At 35.4% G+C, this 18,232-nt stretch overlaps 1 protein-coding gene across 1 annotated transcript in view; it reads right to left on the bottom strand.

Moving 5' to 3' along the window:
* Window positions 1–1,666: 1,666 nt before the first annotated feature.
* LOC139696246 (uncharacterized) overlaps window positions 1,667–18,232 on the bottom strand; it is a 30,577-nt gene continuing 14,011 nt past the window's right edge. Inside the window, exons 5-10 of the mRNA XM_071594926.1 lie at window positions 16,293–16,575; window positions 13,358–13,667; window positions 9,104–9,355; window positions 8,762–8,871; window positions 6,853–6,996; window positions 1,667–4,096 (exon numbers count right to left, since the gene is read on the bottom strand). Of these exons, the coding sequence (XP_071451027.1) occupies window positions 3,779–4,096; window positions 6,853–6,996; window positions 8,762–8,871; window positions 9,104–9,355; window positions 13,358–13,667; window positions 16,293–16,575 (1,417 nt within the window). The 3' untranslated portion in view covers window positions 1,667–3,778. The remainder of the gene's footprint in view (window positions 4,097–6,852; window positions 6,997–8,761; window positions 8,872–9,103; window positions 9,356–13,357; window positions 13,668–16,292; window positions 16,576–18,232) is intronic.

An 18,232-nucleotide genomic window follows, 5' to 3' on the forward strand; every position in this document is an offset into this window, starting at 1 on the left:
CTCAAATAAAAATTAATTAACAACATAACTATGCAACTCTGCCACTGTATTTTTTTTTGTGAAAGATACATTAAGAAGTTCATTCAACAATATTTTCAAGGAAACATTTTGAAACTATTGTTGGGTTAGTTCCAGACTGTTTCATCTATTGATTCTTAGTTGTATTATGCACCTATGTTCACGGAAAAAATTAATATACTTGAATTTAGCATAAATTAATTCAAAGAATGAATTGTAATAAAAAATTATAGACAATTTAAGCTTGAAATTTTGAAACATGATTATTTGAATATTGTAATATTACTTTTACGGGATCTTGTAAGGAGATATGGATAAATTTATTACTACAGGGTGGCCACTCATTTTATGGATTCCTATTCCAAACTTTTTCTTGAGAAAAATAACATCCTTTTTCAACATTTTTCTTCCCAGTATTTTGATCTGATTACCTATTTCTTTTGCAGATCATCCCTCAATCCTTTGCTTGCCAATGGTGCTGCTTAAGTTGGTCAATTATAATTTTAGTTTTTCCCACTGCCTACATATGTGATGACTGAATGAAAACACACTGATCTCACAATGAACAGGAACATTATTATCATCAATTGCTGATTCATAAAACATATTCCAAATTCATGTATCAAACTCCTGATTTTTTTTTAAAATCGTTAGTCCCTTTATTCCAAGTATTAAAATAAAACAAGTAATTCCAGACATTTTTTGAACTATGCACCCATGTTGCATTGAAAACTGACAGCACCACTAGGACTATTTAACACCCAAAGATTTCAGATCATACTCCACCTGCAAGTATGCATATAAATTATGAAAATTTGCACATATGTATACCTGACCAACTGGCAGAGTAGTCACATTCCTATTCCAAATTTGATAGATCACAAATAGAGATCTATAACAGTTTCATGGCTGGCACATTATTATATTTTTTCAACTACTTCAATGTTTCAAATTCTAATTGCTTCTGAATTATTTTAGTGGCAAAAATGTTATTCTAATGAAAAACTATTAAAACATTATAACAAAGTCTACCAATTGAAAAACTTTTAAAGGGACAGAGAACTATATTCTCTGTCAATTTTGTCCATTTCATCAACCTTTAGTTATTCAAAAGAGAGAAAATGTAACATCTCAAACTAGTGTATCTCAATTTTTTGCATGTTCAGTGAAGGCATAATTTAAAGAACTTTCACTGCATACTGAGCCACTAAAGAAAATTACGAAGCAATTACAGGCTTAATTTGAACAAGTATCCTGGGATAATCAAAGTTAGCTTTTCAAAATCTAATATTTTTTAAACTTTTAAAAACCAACAGAAAAAGGAAGAGTTTCTACCAGAGCAGAAAATTATGCTGTAAGTAAATGACTCATCTCAAGTCCTCTAAAAATGGCACAGTTATGGCATTTAACAAAAAATTTCAACAGTTTCCCAACAGGGAACGAAATGTCATCTTGCCATGAATCCTCAATTTTTGAAACTTTTCTGTTTTTCCTTTTCAGACTCTTTCAAAATTAACTTTGAAGATTTTGAGCATTCAATGCTCCATTAATCCAAGAATGAATGGAATTGATAATTGAAAATCAGAATCAACTCAACCTAAATTCTGTCCAAACAAAAAACTTCAATGCAAAGAAAAATCATTCATCAGTATGACTGAAATTGCATTGCTACATTAAACAAGAGCAGAGGAGTAATCATACATGGTGACCACTCCCAACTAATTCCTCATTTTCCCTATGAGCATTCCATCCTTATTGCCAATTTTTTTCTCCTGATTACTTGGAATCCAATTTGGCATTTTTTGTAAATCATTCCCCATCGCTTTGTCTGCCATTTGTATCACAAAAATTAGTTCTATATTTATAGTTTCAGTTTTTACTGGAGTCTACATACACAATCTGACCTATCCTAACATACGCAGGTCTCACAACCAGAGAAATCATTTTCACTGAAATTTCCTGATTTTTACTTCATACTCCAGATTCAAATATAAAATCTGTGAATTTACAAAAAATTCAGCACTAAATTTTTCAAGAAAACGAGTAATTTTAGAGATTTCTTCCCAATTTTTACGACTGAATGGCCACCCTGCTGCATCTATTATCACGTGTAATAAAAGCAATTTTGAAATACCACTCCAGTTTTAAATCAATTAAGTAAGATCCTCGCATATTGCTAGAAGATTGTAATTATAATAAGAGAGAACTGATATAGGTTGAAATCAAGGGAAAAAAATTGATTCATCATCAACCCTTCAGTTTTTTTTTACATTTGAATAATACTCATAACTTATTTTCCTTGTGATAATGATCAGTTTGAGAGCAAAACTAGGATAAATCCATTGATTTTCAGCCACATGATGTTTACCTATTGAAAATGGTGAAAAATTGAAAAGTGGTCATATCTCACAACAGTGTAATGCAAGCCTTAATGAGGGAGGGAGGAACCAGATTGGGGGATGAGGGAGTTGACCCTCTCTTGATAAGAAAGAGCTCAGACCATAGAGATAGGCGGCGGCTCTGGAGCAATAGGTAGTGTACCTGAACACTCCTTCCACAGCTGCCCATGCAAATGCACAAATACAAAACCTGTTGAAAAAGGGACTAACCTTAAAAACTTTCCAGCACATAGTAGTAATGATAGGGCAGCACCACTATTCACAATGGAAGGAGACAGCTTAATGTGCATGCTTGAATTTTTTCTCTGCCTTTGAGTGAACCGGTCACTTTCTTCTGAGTGTGGTGCTGCCAGCACATCCACAGTCTCCTTCCACTGTGTACAATGGCACCACCCTAGCATCACTACTTTGGGCAGGAAAAATTAAAGAACAGATACTTTTTCGACAGGCTTCACATATTTCCTACAGATTCAGGGATAATCAATACCCTCCAAAATTATTACCGCTCCTCTAAAATAAAGAGGCAAGTAATATGTATTAGCACTGATTAAATTACTTATTTTCACTTTTTTTTAACTGCCAATGGTTAAATTACTTATTTTCACTTTTTTTAACTGCCAATGGTTAAACTTTTTTATCATGCAATAGCTAAGCCCGTGAAAAATAATCCTTCATGAAATTATTGAAGAGTTAATGCCAATTAGCAACCTAAGAAACCACTTGAAGTACTTTAGTCTCTCTAATATTTGTAGTTCTAACATTTGATCATACTGATACATTAATTTTCTAATGCAAAAAATATTGAACTGAGTTACTCACATATTATGCCGCAGGATAACAATGAGATGAAGCTAATACAATGACTAGATATTTTATGGGCTTATATGAACAACCTTGTATATAAATCACAGCATTTTACATCTTTCAAAAGCTCTTCCAAGGAAAATACCCATTTATTGGAGTAAAAATTTTCCTTTCAGCTGCCAGCAATAAGTGGCATAATGCGTCATTGCATAACAAATTTGTTTCTATCTTACATATCTATAATACACTGGTCATTATTATTTGGTGAATGATCACATATTGGGTGATGATAAAATGCCAAAACTTATTCAAATAGAGGGACTCTTGATATGTCTGACAAACACCTGCCACGCCTTTAATCAAATGGGGCTACCATCAAAATTGATACGAAATCACATTTGAAAATTTGAATTGAAAATTTCAATTGACTTAGTTAGTTAGGACTCTGGGGCCTAAAAATTCCCACAACAAGCTAGGAACATTGAGGAATATCCAATCACTCATGTGATTACTTTTCAGGTTGTTTTAAATTGAATAAGAGAGAGTTTTCGAGAACTTCAACGGTAAACTGTGAGCAGGGAGAAGAGAGAATTCATGATAGGTGGGGGAGGAGGAGGCTTGGGAGCGCTATTCTTTCCGTCGTCTCCTGTCCTCTCTCTGACTGTCACCTCCCCATCCTTTTCTGATGCTTTGTGTGCCACTTTGGGTGCAAGACCTCTCCGGTGCAAGCTGTGCAATGGTGGAGAAAGTTTTTGTTCAGTCTCCTCTGCTGCTTCCACAGACATCCACAAGCAACCACTCACATCCAAGTAACGCAAATCTTTGCAATACTGAGCAATGAGCTGTAGACTGGTGTCAGTTAGTTCCCGGCATCCCTGTAAAAATGTAAAGGAGCAGATGAAAAACAGCTGTAATTGATTGCAAGCATATATATCAAGGAAATGTAGACATGCTGGTACATTACCCTTCCTGTAATCCTTAAAGATAGATTATTATTATTTCTACTCTACAAGTTAAGAAAGTTTTTCGATAGGCACAGACTACACAAGGTACGGTGCTTAAATCTGGATAAATGAAACTTTTGTTTAAAAGCAAATTGATTTTAAAAAAATACAAATGAAAATGCTTTTACATAAAAGTAGTGGTATCTGTCAAGAATAACATTACTAAAGGTAACCCCCTTCAGCTGCAATGACCACCTCTAATCTTGTCCTGGTTCGATGGCATGCACTTTTTAAAACAGCACCGTCCATATTTGCGAATGCTGTTACAATAGCAGTGGGTAGAGATGCAACATTAGGGTGCCAAGTCTTATTGGTAACCCTTTTGAATATGCTGCAAACATAATAGTCGAGAGGAATCAAGTCCAGGCTATTCGGAGTCCATAACTCCTTCGACCAGAAGATGCCAATGCTATCTGAGAGCCAGTTTTGGACTGAATGGCTCGTATGAGCTAGTACACCATCCTGTTGAAAGACATATTGTCTCCCCAAGGCTAAAGTTACCATCCATGGTTTCACGATATTCTTCAAAATATGCAAATTCACAAAAATTTACTAAATTCCTCTGAAATCAGTGCCTGAGCATTTCCCTGCAGGGTTAGGAAAACCTTCCCCAGACTTCTCTGAATAATTATACTTAGCCACAATATCGTAAACAGTTGATCAGGGGTACCCAGAGAATCAAACTATTTCACTGGGTGAATGCTCAGCACGAACACTTTCGATAATAGTAGCTCTTTGATTGTACTCCTCACTTGTACGTAACATCTCAGCCATTTTGAGGTTATGACTGTTTACTAGATGCCTATAGATTTCAAGAACACCAATTGTGACCTCCAGTGGAGCTACGATATGGTGGGAAATTCAAATTAAATTTGTCCTGAGATAGCTGCACCCTGCATAATGGTACAGAGATACATTTACATGCCCCTTATGAAAAAAAACCCTGACATCCAGAACTACAATAAGCCCTTCTTAAACTTTGCTTGGTGTCCTTCCTACCATCATTCCATTCAATATGTATACCCTATTTCTACCTCTTCCTTGCATGCCTAAATTCTCCTCCCTTTTACAGTCTTCAACAGACAATGATCGAGCAAATGCTCGGCATCCATCTTTCCTCCCTTCATTGGATTTCTGCAAACTATTCCTTATCTTCCAACACCATGCCTAGGATCGCGTTTGTTTTTCCTTCTATCCACTTCCATCCTTCTTCACACTCGCATCCCAAAACCCTCCAATCTATGCCCACCATCTTTTCTCAATGACCATGTGTCTGCACCATTCTCCAATTCAAAGTTTTGATGAGCCTTTTTTAACAACTTTACTCAAAGTTCCTGTCATCAACTCCCTCCTCTTTCTGAAAGCTTCTTGGCCTGATGCAATTCTTTTCCTTATGCCTCTCCTACTTTGACCATTTTGGTCCATAACACTTCTGACGTAGGTAAACTCTTCCATTTTTTCTGGTGTTTGTCCTCCTATTTTCATGTTTACCCCAGCCTTTTTCTTTCTAGAAAACCACATTAGCTTTGTTTTGCTTACATTGACCTCATGCCTATATCACAGACTTTGAAATGAGCTCAGATCATTAACCACTCATACGAGAGCAGTCTGCGACATGCACAAGTTGTGGATAAGTCTCTCATCCTTCCAAAATATTCCTATTTTCTGCAATTCATTCATTAATTCTACCTAATGCACTCTATTGAATTCCTTCCTGAAATCAATCTCCTTGAAATCCTCTTAATATCTCAAAAACAGCACAAAGGGAGAAAGATGCTCACAGCACATCAAGCTTAGAAAATGTCAAAGTCAAGAATATATTAATGGTTGATAGGCAATAACTATGCCCCAAGAAAATTTCATTACACATGAGGAAACTACATGAAAAGACTTCCATTGAGTGTGGCACTCAATAGACCTCGAGACATGACACATTGGAACAGCAAACCCACAAAGAATCCTGGAAATATGGTGGTGGAGGTAGATGCTCAAGATAAAATGGACAGGTAAAGTGAGAAACCATGAAATAATGCAGATAACAGAAAAGGCACAAATGTACAACATTTAGAGCCACACAGAAAAGAACCAGATGAACAGGGCATGATGAATTTGTTATGAGCATTTCAGAAGAAAATATGTCACATGGAAGATCAAAGAGTAAATATGTATACAAGGCTTACAAAGAGGGATATTTGAGGCAAAATCTCATGGAGAATGTGAATATATTTAACATGTTTAAGAATCAAAAAGCAAATAAAAGGGGCTGCATGCAACTAAGCTTCAGATTCAAATGAGTAAAATACATAAAACAACAGATTTTCATTATCATTAGCCATGACAGAGTTAACAACCATTACCAATAAATATTGAATTTTTGTTCGATAAAAATTTTGAAACACGACTGAATGTTACTGTGCTGAGGAATATCCAGTTTTTCCATTATATTCATATGATTTTAATAGCCACTGAAGAAATTGGAATCTTAAAAGTTCATAAACGTTTTCTTGAAAAAACGAAAATGTGAAGTGTGTTAAGTTAAGCTGGATTAGATGAATTATTGAAAGCATCACATTACAATTAGATAAAATTGTTGTACTTTGTTATTTACCCTTTAAGTATATAGATACCTGTAAATCCAAATGTTTGAGCCTGGGAAGTCCTTTGACTACATATTCAACACCAGCATCATTAATTCCAGGACAAAAAGCCAAAAGTAATGCCTCTAGGCTTGGATTGTATTCAGCCAGGAATGAGAGGCCAATATCAGATATCTGTAAGAGTTTGAACATATTCAATAAAATTAACATTTCACGAACAATAAGTTACTAACTTGGTGAAATATGTTATCTCCAGCTTTTTATGATTAGTGTCATAATATTACTTTTACAATTAAACCAAAAATTAGTTAAACACCTGTTTCCAAAAAAATACGTATTGGGTCTTAGGAGAATAACTCTTTAACACAGAAAGCATATACTTTTGTTATTAAGAAGTCAGTTTGGTGGACCTATTCTCTTATTATTCTTTTAATTTTTTCCATGGATTTAGCTTCCAGCACAGGATTTATAGTAATAAAAACCATCTATGAATTCAAATAAGAGTGAGCATGATTTCAGTCTGGCATATGTGAATGCGTTTATTTATTTTGATATTTAACATAAGAATATCATTGATGGTTTCCGGCATAAATTTATGGAATCGATTCATATTGGAAATGAAAAATAGTAACTTTGTGATTCCACTGAAAAATTCTTCAGGCCTGTGGATGACGATGAACGTCGAAATCCAGGTTGTCTCGTAATAAAATTTTTTCAGTGGAATCACAAAGTTACTATTTTTCATTCCCAAAAGAATATCAAAAATTTCACCCCATAATTTCATCTACTGTTGAAATGGAAATGTAACTTCAAGAGTAATTTTTGGTTAGCGTAGGTAGGGAAATATCTTTATTGTTTGATGCACATTTTTGAGCTAGACTATTCACTAATTAGAATTTGGCCAAAAATAGGGTATTTTGTACTTGTCTAGGGTATTTTGTACTTGTCTGTGGAAGTACCATTAGACCACTTTTAGTTGGTCAATGATTAAAAGCATATTTTTACTAGATACCAGATCAAGACAGGTTACAACATTGGCCAGAAAATAAGACATTTATTTCCACTGGAAAAAGTGTTGAATTTTTTTTTAATTCCATGAAAACAAATACTGGAACACATCCAGTATCTATAATACCCAGCTTCTGAGTCCATGATTGTGCATTAAATCTCATTCTGATAATAATTAAAAACATCACATTCATGGTAAGATATACATAGTGCATTGACTGAAACTGTATTCTGCATTTCTTATCACTGGTAGTGAGCCATCCCCAGTGATACTGGCATGACTTTTATCATCAGAGACTGCTACTGTTGTGCATTATGGAGTTGGATCAAATTAAATATATGTACTATTTATATTAGCTTGATAGTTAAACAAAAGTAAACTTAGTTATTCAATTACACTAAAAACACTATTTCACTAAACAAATCCAGAATAATCATTAATGCTACAATGAAAACTTATGTTCTTTCTTGAATTTTTCAACAGTCACTGATATAAAAAATTTTACAGTACACATAAAGTACAGCTATACATAAAAATATGAACTGCTTCATAACTCAAGTGACTCAGAATTCCTTCTTCTGCAGTGAAGTGAAACCCTATCACATTGGCACTTGACTGCTAGCTGTTGAAGTCTGACTATGAGTGTGGCATTGAAGCCAGAACGCATAAATACTATGGAGTGGCAGGTGAGGGTGGGTGGTTTCCCTGGCATATTTTATGAAAGTTGCAATCCAAAAAAGATATAGTTTCACTCATTTACCACAGAAGGACCCTAGGCAATCTCCTGGGTAGTGTGAAAGATAAAATCGGCAAGGAAAAACACAACAAGGTATACAAGGTGCAAATTATGCATATTCATCATTAATGTGAGTGTAACATACAAAGTGATGACCATATAGTTTTCAGGATATTTAATTAAGAATATCTTACGTGCAGGCAATGGCTAAGGTTAAGATGTCGTAGCTCTCTGAAATGAATGGCATACTTCAGACTGAGATCAGTGATGCTGAAGCACCAACTCAAATCAAGCTCTTGAAGTCCTTTGAAAAATAAAAAATATATTAATATGCAGCAATATTGGTCATGTCAAGACTAAATGAAGTTGAATGCCAGTCACTAACATCAAATGGTCAAAATCTGACTTTAAAAAATATTTGAGTTCACATCTCTTCATGTAGACATGAAGGCATGTAAAAACACACATCTGAAGACTTACATCGACCTGGCACATAACACTGAAAAATTATTCAAATGGTTGCTCTTTTGACTGACCTTTGAGGTTTACCACTGAGCTTTGTGGTATCGGGCAAAATGCAGAAGCTTTGCTCTCGTCATCTGATGTCGTGTCATCTGAATTCTCCCGCATCATCTTTTCCCACTTCTCTTCCATCCACCCTCTCTGCTTACAAACCTCCCCACTCTTTTTTGCCCTCAGCACAATCTCTGCCTCTGCCCTTGTCATCAAGGAAATGTGATGCGGATTGGTGCTTATGTGAGGGATTCCTCCCAGGGTAGGTGGCTGCTCTGAAAAGCATGATAATGGCACAGGTCAGTCACTGGTGATATCAGTCTTCTGAACAACCCCAATGGAAGCAATTATCCATTTCCTCCACACTGCCCCAACCTTGCATACTTCTTTCATCCTCATCACATTCGTATATCTTTCATGCATGCTCTACTCTTCCTGAGATTGCTAATATTTCTCATTCTGAGAGTCTCTTTGACTATATTCACCTGTTCTATTTTCTCTATCTTCCCCTCCCTCTCTAACCATTATTTCCCTCTTATGCCCCTCTTTGAAAATTCAACCCCCACTTGTGCCCTCAACATGATCACACCAGCACAGCACAGATCTCTCTTACTTGTCTTCAACTTGGGTATCTAATCCACATTTTCTCATGATCCACTCATTCCTCACTCTCTCTCTCTCCCTTTCTCACCACACCTACTCCTCAAGTCACACCATAGCCACTACTAAACTTATGCAATATTTACACTTATCCTAGCCTAATAATTTAATTCCATACAAGTTTCATTTCCATAAAATAGTAATGGCAGGGGTATACTTTTATACACTGCTACCTATGTTATCCAATTCAAACATTCATTTCTGGATATAATCGATAAAATACAAGAACCTTTCTGCTGAGATTAGAATACCTCTTACTTCATCTTGCTTACTTATTTAATGTTCAAAATAATGTCTCCTATTGTAAAAAGGACAAGTTTGCATTCATGAACGAATAAATTAATTTAGAAACTTAATTCAATCGAGATGTTACCTTTCAAAATAAAACTTGCATACAATATAAATATAAAACAAAATTATGAAATTACTTAATAATCCCTATTCTTTTTCGTTCAGGAATTCTTAAAGAGTGTGACAACAATTATAAATGTTTGTGCACACTCGTGCTGTTTCGTTGGTTTTATGTTTAGTTAGTTATTACCATTTGTGAACTTTTTCCAGCCATGATGAGTTCTTTACTATTATTTCATATGCATCATATTCCAATAATATTTGAACTAACAATCATCATTATCCAACAGTATTCAACAAACATTCTTCCAAGATATAAAAAAATCATCCACTGGTTGAATTATTTCATATTTACTCTCACTATGTAAACATTATACCCATTCTTCTTATCAAAAATCACTAGTTTCACCCTCAATTTCATTCTCTCTGGTGCCTCACTCAAGCTTCCCAGGGCCCCTTGTCTATCTTGTGAGCTATCGGCCAGCATTACTTCATTGTTAGTGCATACAAGATTGGGCACACACACATCCAATCCTCTAACCTACCACATTCATGCATCTATATATCTCTCACACATTTCCCCAGAAAAACATCAAACAATTATGGTACCATTACATGGTCTGTCCCAAAAATAAGTAGAATAAATCTGGGAAAAAAAATCATCACAGATCAAAGCACAAATTACCAGGATTCCTCAAAATAGCACCCTTGTGCATCAATACTCTGATGCCCGTGCCTCTGTACCTCTGCCAGTTGCAGTACACTTCCTGGAAGGCATCACCAGGAACCTTGAGCAGGCACCTCATGACAGCCCCTTTGATGTTATCCAGCATCCCAAATTGTTGCCTTCTCCTTTCTTTCTTGGGGACAAAAAGAAGTTTGGCAGTGCCACATCGGGGCTGTAAGGTGGCAGGGGCATTGTTGGCATTGTCGCGATGCAGCCTTCAGTAGGTAAATATCTCCTTCTTGACCTATCGCACTCTTGTCTGCAACCTTTCGAACTCTTCAATGCAAAACCTGTTGTTCACTGCCTATCTCTGAGGCACAAACGTTTATGGATAATACCTTTCGATGAGCATCACTTTACTTATTTTTGGAACAGATCCTGTGTGAACCTTGTTTCACGCTTCTGATTTCGCCCAAGATCCCATTTATTCTTTCAGTTGCCACACATTTTTTATGCATCACTTGTATATCATTCAATAATTTGCATTCACTCCATTTTCTCTATAAACCTTAGAAAACCTCTTATTTACTTTAACATATCCTCTAACCATATCAAAAAATAAATGATAAACTTTCTTTTTTGAATTCATGCTCTCAAACTATCATCCTTTATCAAATTCCTTCATCATTCTTATTCCTTTTACAAAAAAAATTTATTTTTGTATAAACCATTCAGTATTTCTCCTGCTTCTGCCATTTATATTTTTTCCTTACTTTTTTCACATTTACACAATCTCTTTCCTGCTAGAGAAATTACACACATATGTTATCTCTAGTTGAAATCATCCTCTTTATTTGCAATCACTAAATATTTCACTCCTTCATTTCGCAAAGGTCACATTTAATTCTCCAAGTCACCCCTTTTACAAGTCACTATCATGACCATGCAATGACCCTTCTTTTAAAATTGTTTCAAGCCTCATTCATATATTTGTTTCCAATATATTTATCCTATTCTGCCTGATTCAAGTTAGCTAATCCTCTAGTGTGAATTCATATGGCATAGATCCATGCATTTATATGGTATGGGACTTCCATTTTTGGCCAGCAGTTTTTCAATCTACTCTCCTTTGCTTTTGTGCTATCATCTTTCTTATTTATCACCACCTCCCTAGATTTAATTTTGAAACTAGATACCATTTATTGTTGTTTCACAGCCAGCGACTAGTATAGGCCTTGAGCAATTCACTAATACACTCGGAATCTCACCATATATAATGGTTTCAATCAATCTCTTAAAAATACCTATTCTCTATGCATGCACAGATGTAGATTTATGGTTAAACTATGCATTCAAGAAAAGCATTCATTCTCCATGCACACATAAGTTATATCCATCATTCATTTAAGGGTAACCCATGTAGCCGTAAGGGCAGGGAAAAATTTTACAAATTACGTTCAATGCTGGAAAAGTTATTTATATGTTGTCAAATTTCACTCACCAGTAAAGTAAAAGAATTAGGTAATAATTTTTGTTGATAGGTGGTTCAAAGAGTTTGAAAAATCAAATTTAAGGGCACATTTCCAAATATATTTATATGCCAATGCTCAAACTAAACTGAATTAAAATTGTGAAATATGATGTTTATAGTGACACGGAAATTCATGGCATCTAGAATAAACAAGAAAATTGTAATTTTCTCTTTTAACGCCTCTTTTAGACGTAACATGATGACAGAAGACACATGATGACAGAAGACACTACTTTTCCACATTGAATTTTTTATTTGCTACCTAGGTTTTGTAACAGCATAATACCTTTAGGTAATTTTTACCTGAAGATGTTACACTGCAACGAAACCTAGGTTGTAATAAAAAAATTCTACGTGGAAAAGCAAAGTGTCTTCCTTCATCATTTAATGAATACAGTTTACCTCATAAAATCATCAGACGTACAAGGTTTACATAAAAAGTATCGGTAACAATTTCTTCCTGATGTGCGCCTGAAGACCTGAATTCAGACTGTCGGTTAATGTGCATGATTGCAGATCGTATTGGCATTGATAAGATGACAGTGCACACTATTTTAACAGGAAATTTGGCGATGCAACTGATCTGCATTAAACTCATCCAGAAGGTCTTAACGGATGACCAAAAGCAGTCAAGTGTCTGCTTGCAAAGACCTTCTCCAAGGGCATTGCGACAATTCCCCAAAACCCTCTTACAGTCCCGACTTGGCACCAGGAAACTATTTCCTATTCCCAAGTGAAATCTTCCATCAAAGGACACCACCATGAGACCCTAAGTGCCATAAAAGAAGCTTGCAGGCATACCCTTAAAGACCTTCCAGAGTCTGCCTACCAGGGAGCCTTTGAGTTGTGGAAAAGCCGCTGGCAAAAGTGCGTCGATGCTCTCAAGGGATGTACTCAGAAGAATTTTGAGGCATTTTAGCAATAACCGAAATAAATCTATTTTCCCCACACTTTTTCTGATACTTTTTATAAAAACCATGTAAGTTACCCAAATGACAAATGAAAAAAACTGTTGTACAGAAAACCTATGCCAAGATAAGAAATAATACTTTTTAGGATTATGTTTACCATCCAATCCATCTGATGAATTTGCTTCAGTCAAATCAATCAATCCCATCAGACCTGCATCTGTAAGGCCATCAGCTCCAGAAAGTCTGAGTATCTGCAGAGACTTCAGGCGACTAACCAACACAGCAACAATCTCATCCGTTAATCCACTTATTTTACGCCCTTCTATCCGTACACTCCATGATCCAAGATCCAAGTGGGTGATTCCTACGGGCATTTTCATCACCATTTCCTTGACAATATGCAACCCACCAGTGCCCGAGGATAATTCAGAGGCATATAACCTTCTTAGAGATACTTTTTCTGCGGGCTGAAGAAATGGAAAGAATGATTAATTTTCATACTTGTGGTGTTGAAATAAGGGGAGGCCCAAGGGGACTGGATTACTTATCCCTTTTAGGCTTCCTCTATGTCTATGTCTACACAAATAGCCTTCAAGCTGGATTCTTAAAACCATAGCCATGACATTTTTTTGAAGAAGTTTGGAAAAGGAATATTTCATTATTTTTTACAACTTAGAATTGTCATTGTTAGTGATATTATTGTGAACTGTGCAAGGTAAAATTGAATCATTGAATCTATTGATTCAGCAGTATTATAAATTTGTCATTATTGTTTAACCTGCTAATTTAATATGGTGCTATAATTATTTAAACAATTTTGAGTGTAAAATCACACAATTAAAAAATTCCCAATAAGTTTAATTTTGTAATTCTACCACAGGTTAGTGATGTGAAACTTTGTATTCTTCCTTAGTTTTTTCACTCACTGACTAGTTTTGCTCAGCATTTTGTTCAGTTTATGACTACAGCTTTGTCTTGGTAGGCTATGATTATTTCCAATTAATTTCTGTCTAATGACAATCCACAAAATACAGACATTAAATATAAAGAAATTATCTCACTGGATGAAGATAGGAATGATGAAAGCATCTCAGTAAAATGTTATTTAAACACAAGAATGGCAAAATTTGGAGAACATGGTATTAAACTATAAGTTGGTAGAATGTTAATATGATTGTGAAATCGATGTGTTGGATGATAGCTCCAAGCTGCAGTCTTTGGCAATCATCTCTATCAATTGTATCTGACATCACTTTCTTTGTCTTATATGTTAGAAGACAAAATTGTATTTATTCTGAATCTGGAAAAAATAAATTAGGCCTGCACAGGGATACACATTATGAACAAAAATAGCATTAATTTCTTACATATTTTGAAATTGCTTTTCACCATTAGAGCTTTATACATTTGAATATATTTGACTAAGAATGAATTGGCATGAGGAGTATGTGTAGTGAAACATAAAATAAAGAATAAAGAGGGGAGTAAAGATATTGATAAGACAGCCTTTGAAATTTTTTGTGTAAGCTACAGTATGAATTGATTGAAAATTTATGTATCACGTAACTTTTAATTAAATTGAAGTTTGATTTGGTGTGGTGTGTCAGGCTTTGACCAGTTAGACAAAGCTAAGAAATGTTGTGATGTTAAGTCAGTGTCCATCCAAAACCTACCTAAATTGGTAGACTACCAAATAATTATTATTCCTTGTATTCTACCATTCAAGGTAGGTTTTGGATGAATACAGACCAAAGAACAATAAAATTCTTTGCATTCTAGCAAAACATAACCGGACATCAGACCCTACATTTAACTGTTTTTTCATTTCTGCATACATATGCATACACATACATATAGGTATATACATCCTTCTTCCCTTCATTCCACTCAATATCCTTATTTATTCCTGCCCCATCCTTGCTTGCCTTATATTCTCCCCTCTATTACAGTCTTCAACATCCCATTGCCAACCCGAATGCTCTACATCTATTCTTTCCTGCCTCCGTTGGCCTTCTCCTAACAATTCCCTTACCTCCCCACCATGTATAGCTCTTACTCGTTTGTTTTCCTGTCAGTCCATTTCAATCTTTCTCCTCACCCAAATTTTAAAACCTTCCAATCAATGCTTACCACCTTGCTTCAAAGATCATGTTTCCCTGCTCTACAAAACCACACTTCATAAAAAATTTTAATGTCTTTCCTTAGCATAGTTACCTTAAGCTCCTGTCATCAAATCCATCCTTGTGAAAGCTTCTTTGCCTTATGCATTTTTTCTTCTTATGCCCATACTACCCTGACCATTTTGGTCCAAAACAGTGCCAAGTTAAGTAAACCACTCCATCTGCTCTATTTTCGCTCTCCTACCTGTATTTTAACTTTTAATTAGGCCTTCCTCTTTCCTGCAAACTTTATAACCCTTGTCCACAATAACTCTTATCCTCTATCTACTACACTGATTTTCCAAATAACAATAATATTAATTTCATATATTCCAAAGACTTAAAATAAAAGATTATTTCCCAAAAGTCATAATATTATATGACTAGTTTCTATTATATAATTAGTTTCATTATTGGCACTATTATTTCCTTTGATTACTGGTTTTGAGAGATGGGGTGAAATATTCTGAACATACCATTGCAAAGGGAATTATTATCTTCATTTTTCCTGCTTTAGTCAAGATACAACTTTCCATAGAGTTGGAAAGGAATTAGCATACTGATTCCAGGCTGAAATTTTTTTAATAACTTTATAAGTAGAATCCAAACTGAGCCATAAAACTGCAAAATCATATGTTGCAATTTGGAATTTTTATTTTGTAGACGTTTTTTGGAACTAGTAATTGGCTATGTATTAATCAAGTTTTGATCATATGGCATTGGAATGACCCTGGCTATCATTCACTAAGTTCAATATATCCATACTTCTGGAGAAGTAATTATTATATCCGCTAGTATGCTACATACCATTCTTTAAGTCACTTTGCTCCCACAACAGATACTGCGGATGATGAAATATAGAGGAACAACTTGGACTCAATCCCACAAAAGCCATGGCAAGAACACATAAGTAAAAACAGGAAAGGCACTGACCTTCTTATCAGACTTCTCATTTTGAGGATCCAATATATTACAGCCACATATTCCTGCCAGCAAACCAGCTGCTGTGACTTGACAGCATTCTGAAATATCAATCTTTTCCAGGGCTACACAGTGATGTAAAGATGAAACCCCTGTATCAGTTAGGGCTCCACATCGACGTAAGGCAAGGGACCTTAGTTTAGGACCCATGAACACCGAAATTTCTTCCAGAGAAGCATCAGTGAGCCGTGGGCAGAGGCTCATGTCCAACTCAGTGAGGAAACTCCACCAGTTACTTCAGAGAGAGGAGCACAAGATGGAACACTTCATTAAAGAGTAACATTATTTCTCTAGTAACTTGTGAATCACTATCACCTAATTATTCAATTATGTAGCAGTAATAGTACCAACCAGTTTACAAACCACAAACACAGTAATCAACCCGAAGGTCGGTTTGGTAGGTGATGTTAGAGTTCACCCAGTACTAAGCCTGATGGCATGTGAAATTCACACATCAAGGTAGGGGGGCCAGTTCCTTTCCCTGGGCCAGTTATGGTTTCCCAGGATGATCTGGTACCCAAAAAATCACACAGCTTGGGTGGAGCTGAGGGTGCTCAGAGAGGCTTTCCCAGGAACCGAACCTGGGTCCTCCAGTCAGTAGTCCAATGCTTTACCCTTGGACTACCGTGACTCATCAGTTTACAAATAAGACCATGAAAATGACAGCAAAGGATGAAAGTAGAAATAAGTGTGGACCATTACTAAGTTACCATTCTTGTTTAGAATCAGGTTGAGGAATTATTTCTTTTTAAGACCCGTAAAAACTTAATTCTGAATTTTGGTTAGGTTTCGAATAAGATGACTTATTATGAATGAGAAATAAAAAATTGTGGCTAGCATAGATAGTAAAATTTTTCACTTCAATTCAACTTCTGCAAAACTGTAGGAATAATATCACTGTTTATAATTGTCATCACAGTTGTTTTCATTATGCACTCATAGCCAAAGATTTTAACTTATCAATCACAATTATTATGATTCAGGGATCTCCCTCAACCAAACTGAAGCAGATGGAGATAGGGTGGCCTCCAGAGGCAAAGGTGAAAGAAAGTGGCGGATACATCAGGTCAATGAATGCAACAAATGATGTTCACACTGTCATTTCTATGTTTATCTTGAAGCCCTGTACACAAAACTACCCCACAAGTGCGTTGTCTCAGAAGACTTTGGTTGGACCCGATTTCTGAGGACACAACATACTTAAGTATTCCATTAGTTAGCAAAGAGCACAGGAAAATGAGTGCTGATTTATGCACTCCTATATCCCTGAGTCGCATGATGCTGCAATATATGGATATCATTCTTCTTATTACAAGATTATTACTATTTTTTTCAAAAGTATTTCCCATGCTACTTTTGCCAATTCTGCAAAGGCATGGTAAGAAGAGATCATGACCGAGAAATTTTGTTACAACTGCTTCATGTCCTAGAAGCATGAGCTATGCACATACATTTTTTAGTTTAAATTAGCAAACTTTAGAAATTATAAAATACAGAATGTCTTTGAATCTACAATGGGGTGATAAAATATTTTTATAATGCAGAGATCAAATATTTCTATATAAAATATTTGCAGAAACATGCACAAATAATAAGAAGGGAAAATTCTCCCCAATAGGAATTCTAATCAGGGATGAGAGAAGAGAGATGAGGCTGTGCAAGTGGGAAGATTGAAAATAAGGTGCATGAGAGCAGTTTTACATAGCTTGGGAAAACATGGATGCATACTATAATTGGAAAATTATCATTTAAGACCATATTCTTTTTCACCTTCCTTACCTAAATTTTATTTTCTTAGCATTCCTGGATTTTAACTATCTTTAATTGTGTCAATCTCCTTGCCTACTTCAAAGTGCAATGACCTAATATCTTCACTATTGAGTTCTTCCACA

Source organism: Hetaerina americana, unplaced genomic scaffold, assembly GCF_022747635.1.
Source record: "Hetaerina americana unplaced genomic scaffold, ioHetAmer1.1.p SCAF_7, whole genome shotgun sequence".
In the NCBI taxonomy this organism is placed as follows: domain Eukaryota; kingdom Metazoa; phylum Arthropoda; class Insecta; order Odonata; family Calopterygidae; genus Hetaerina; species Hetaerina americana.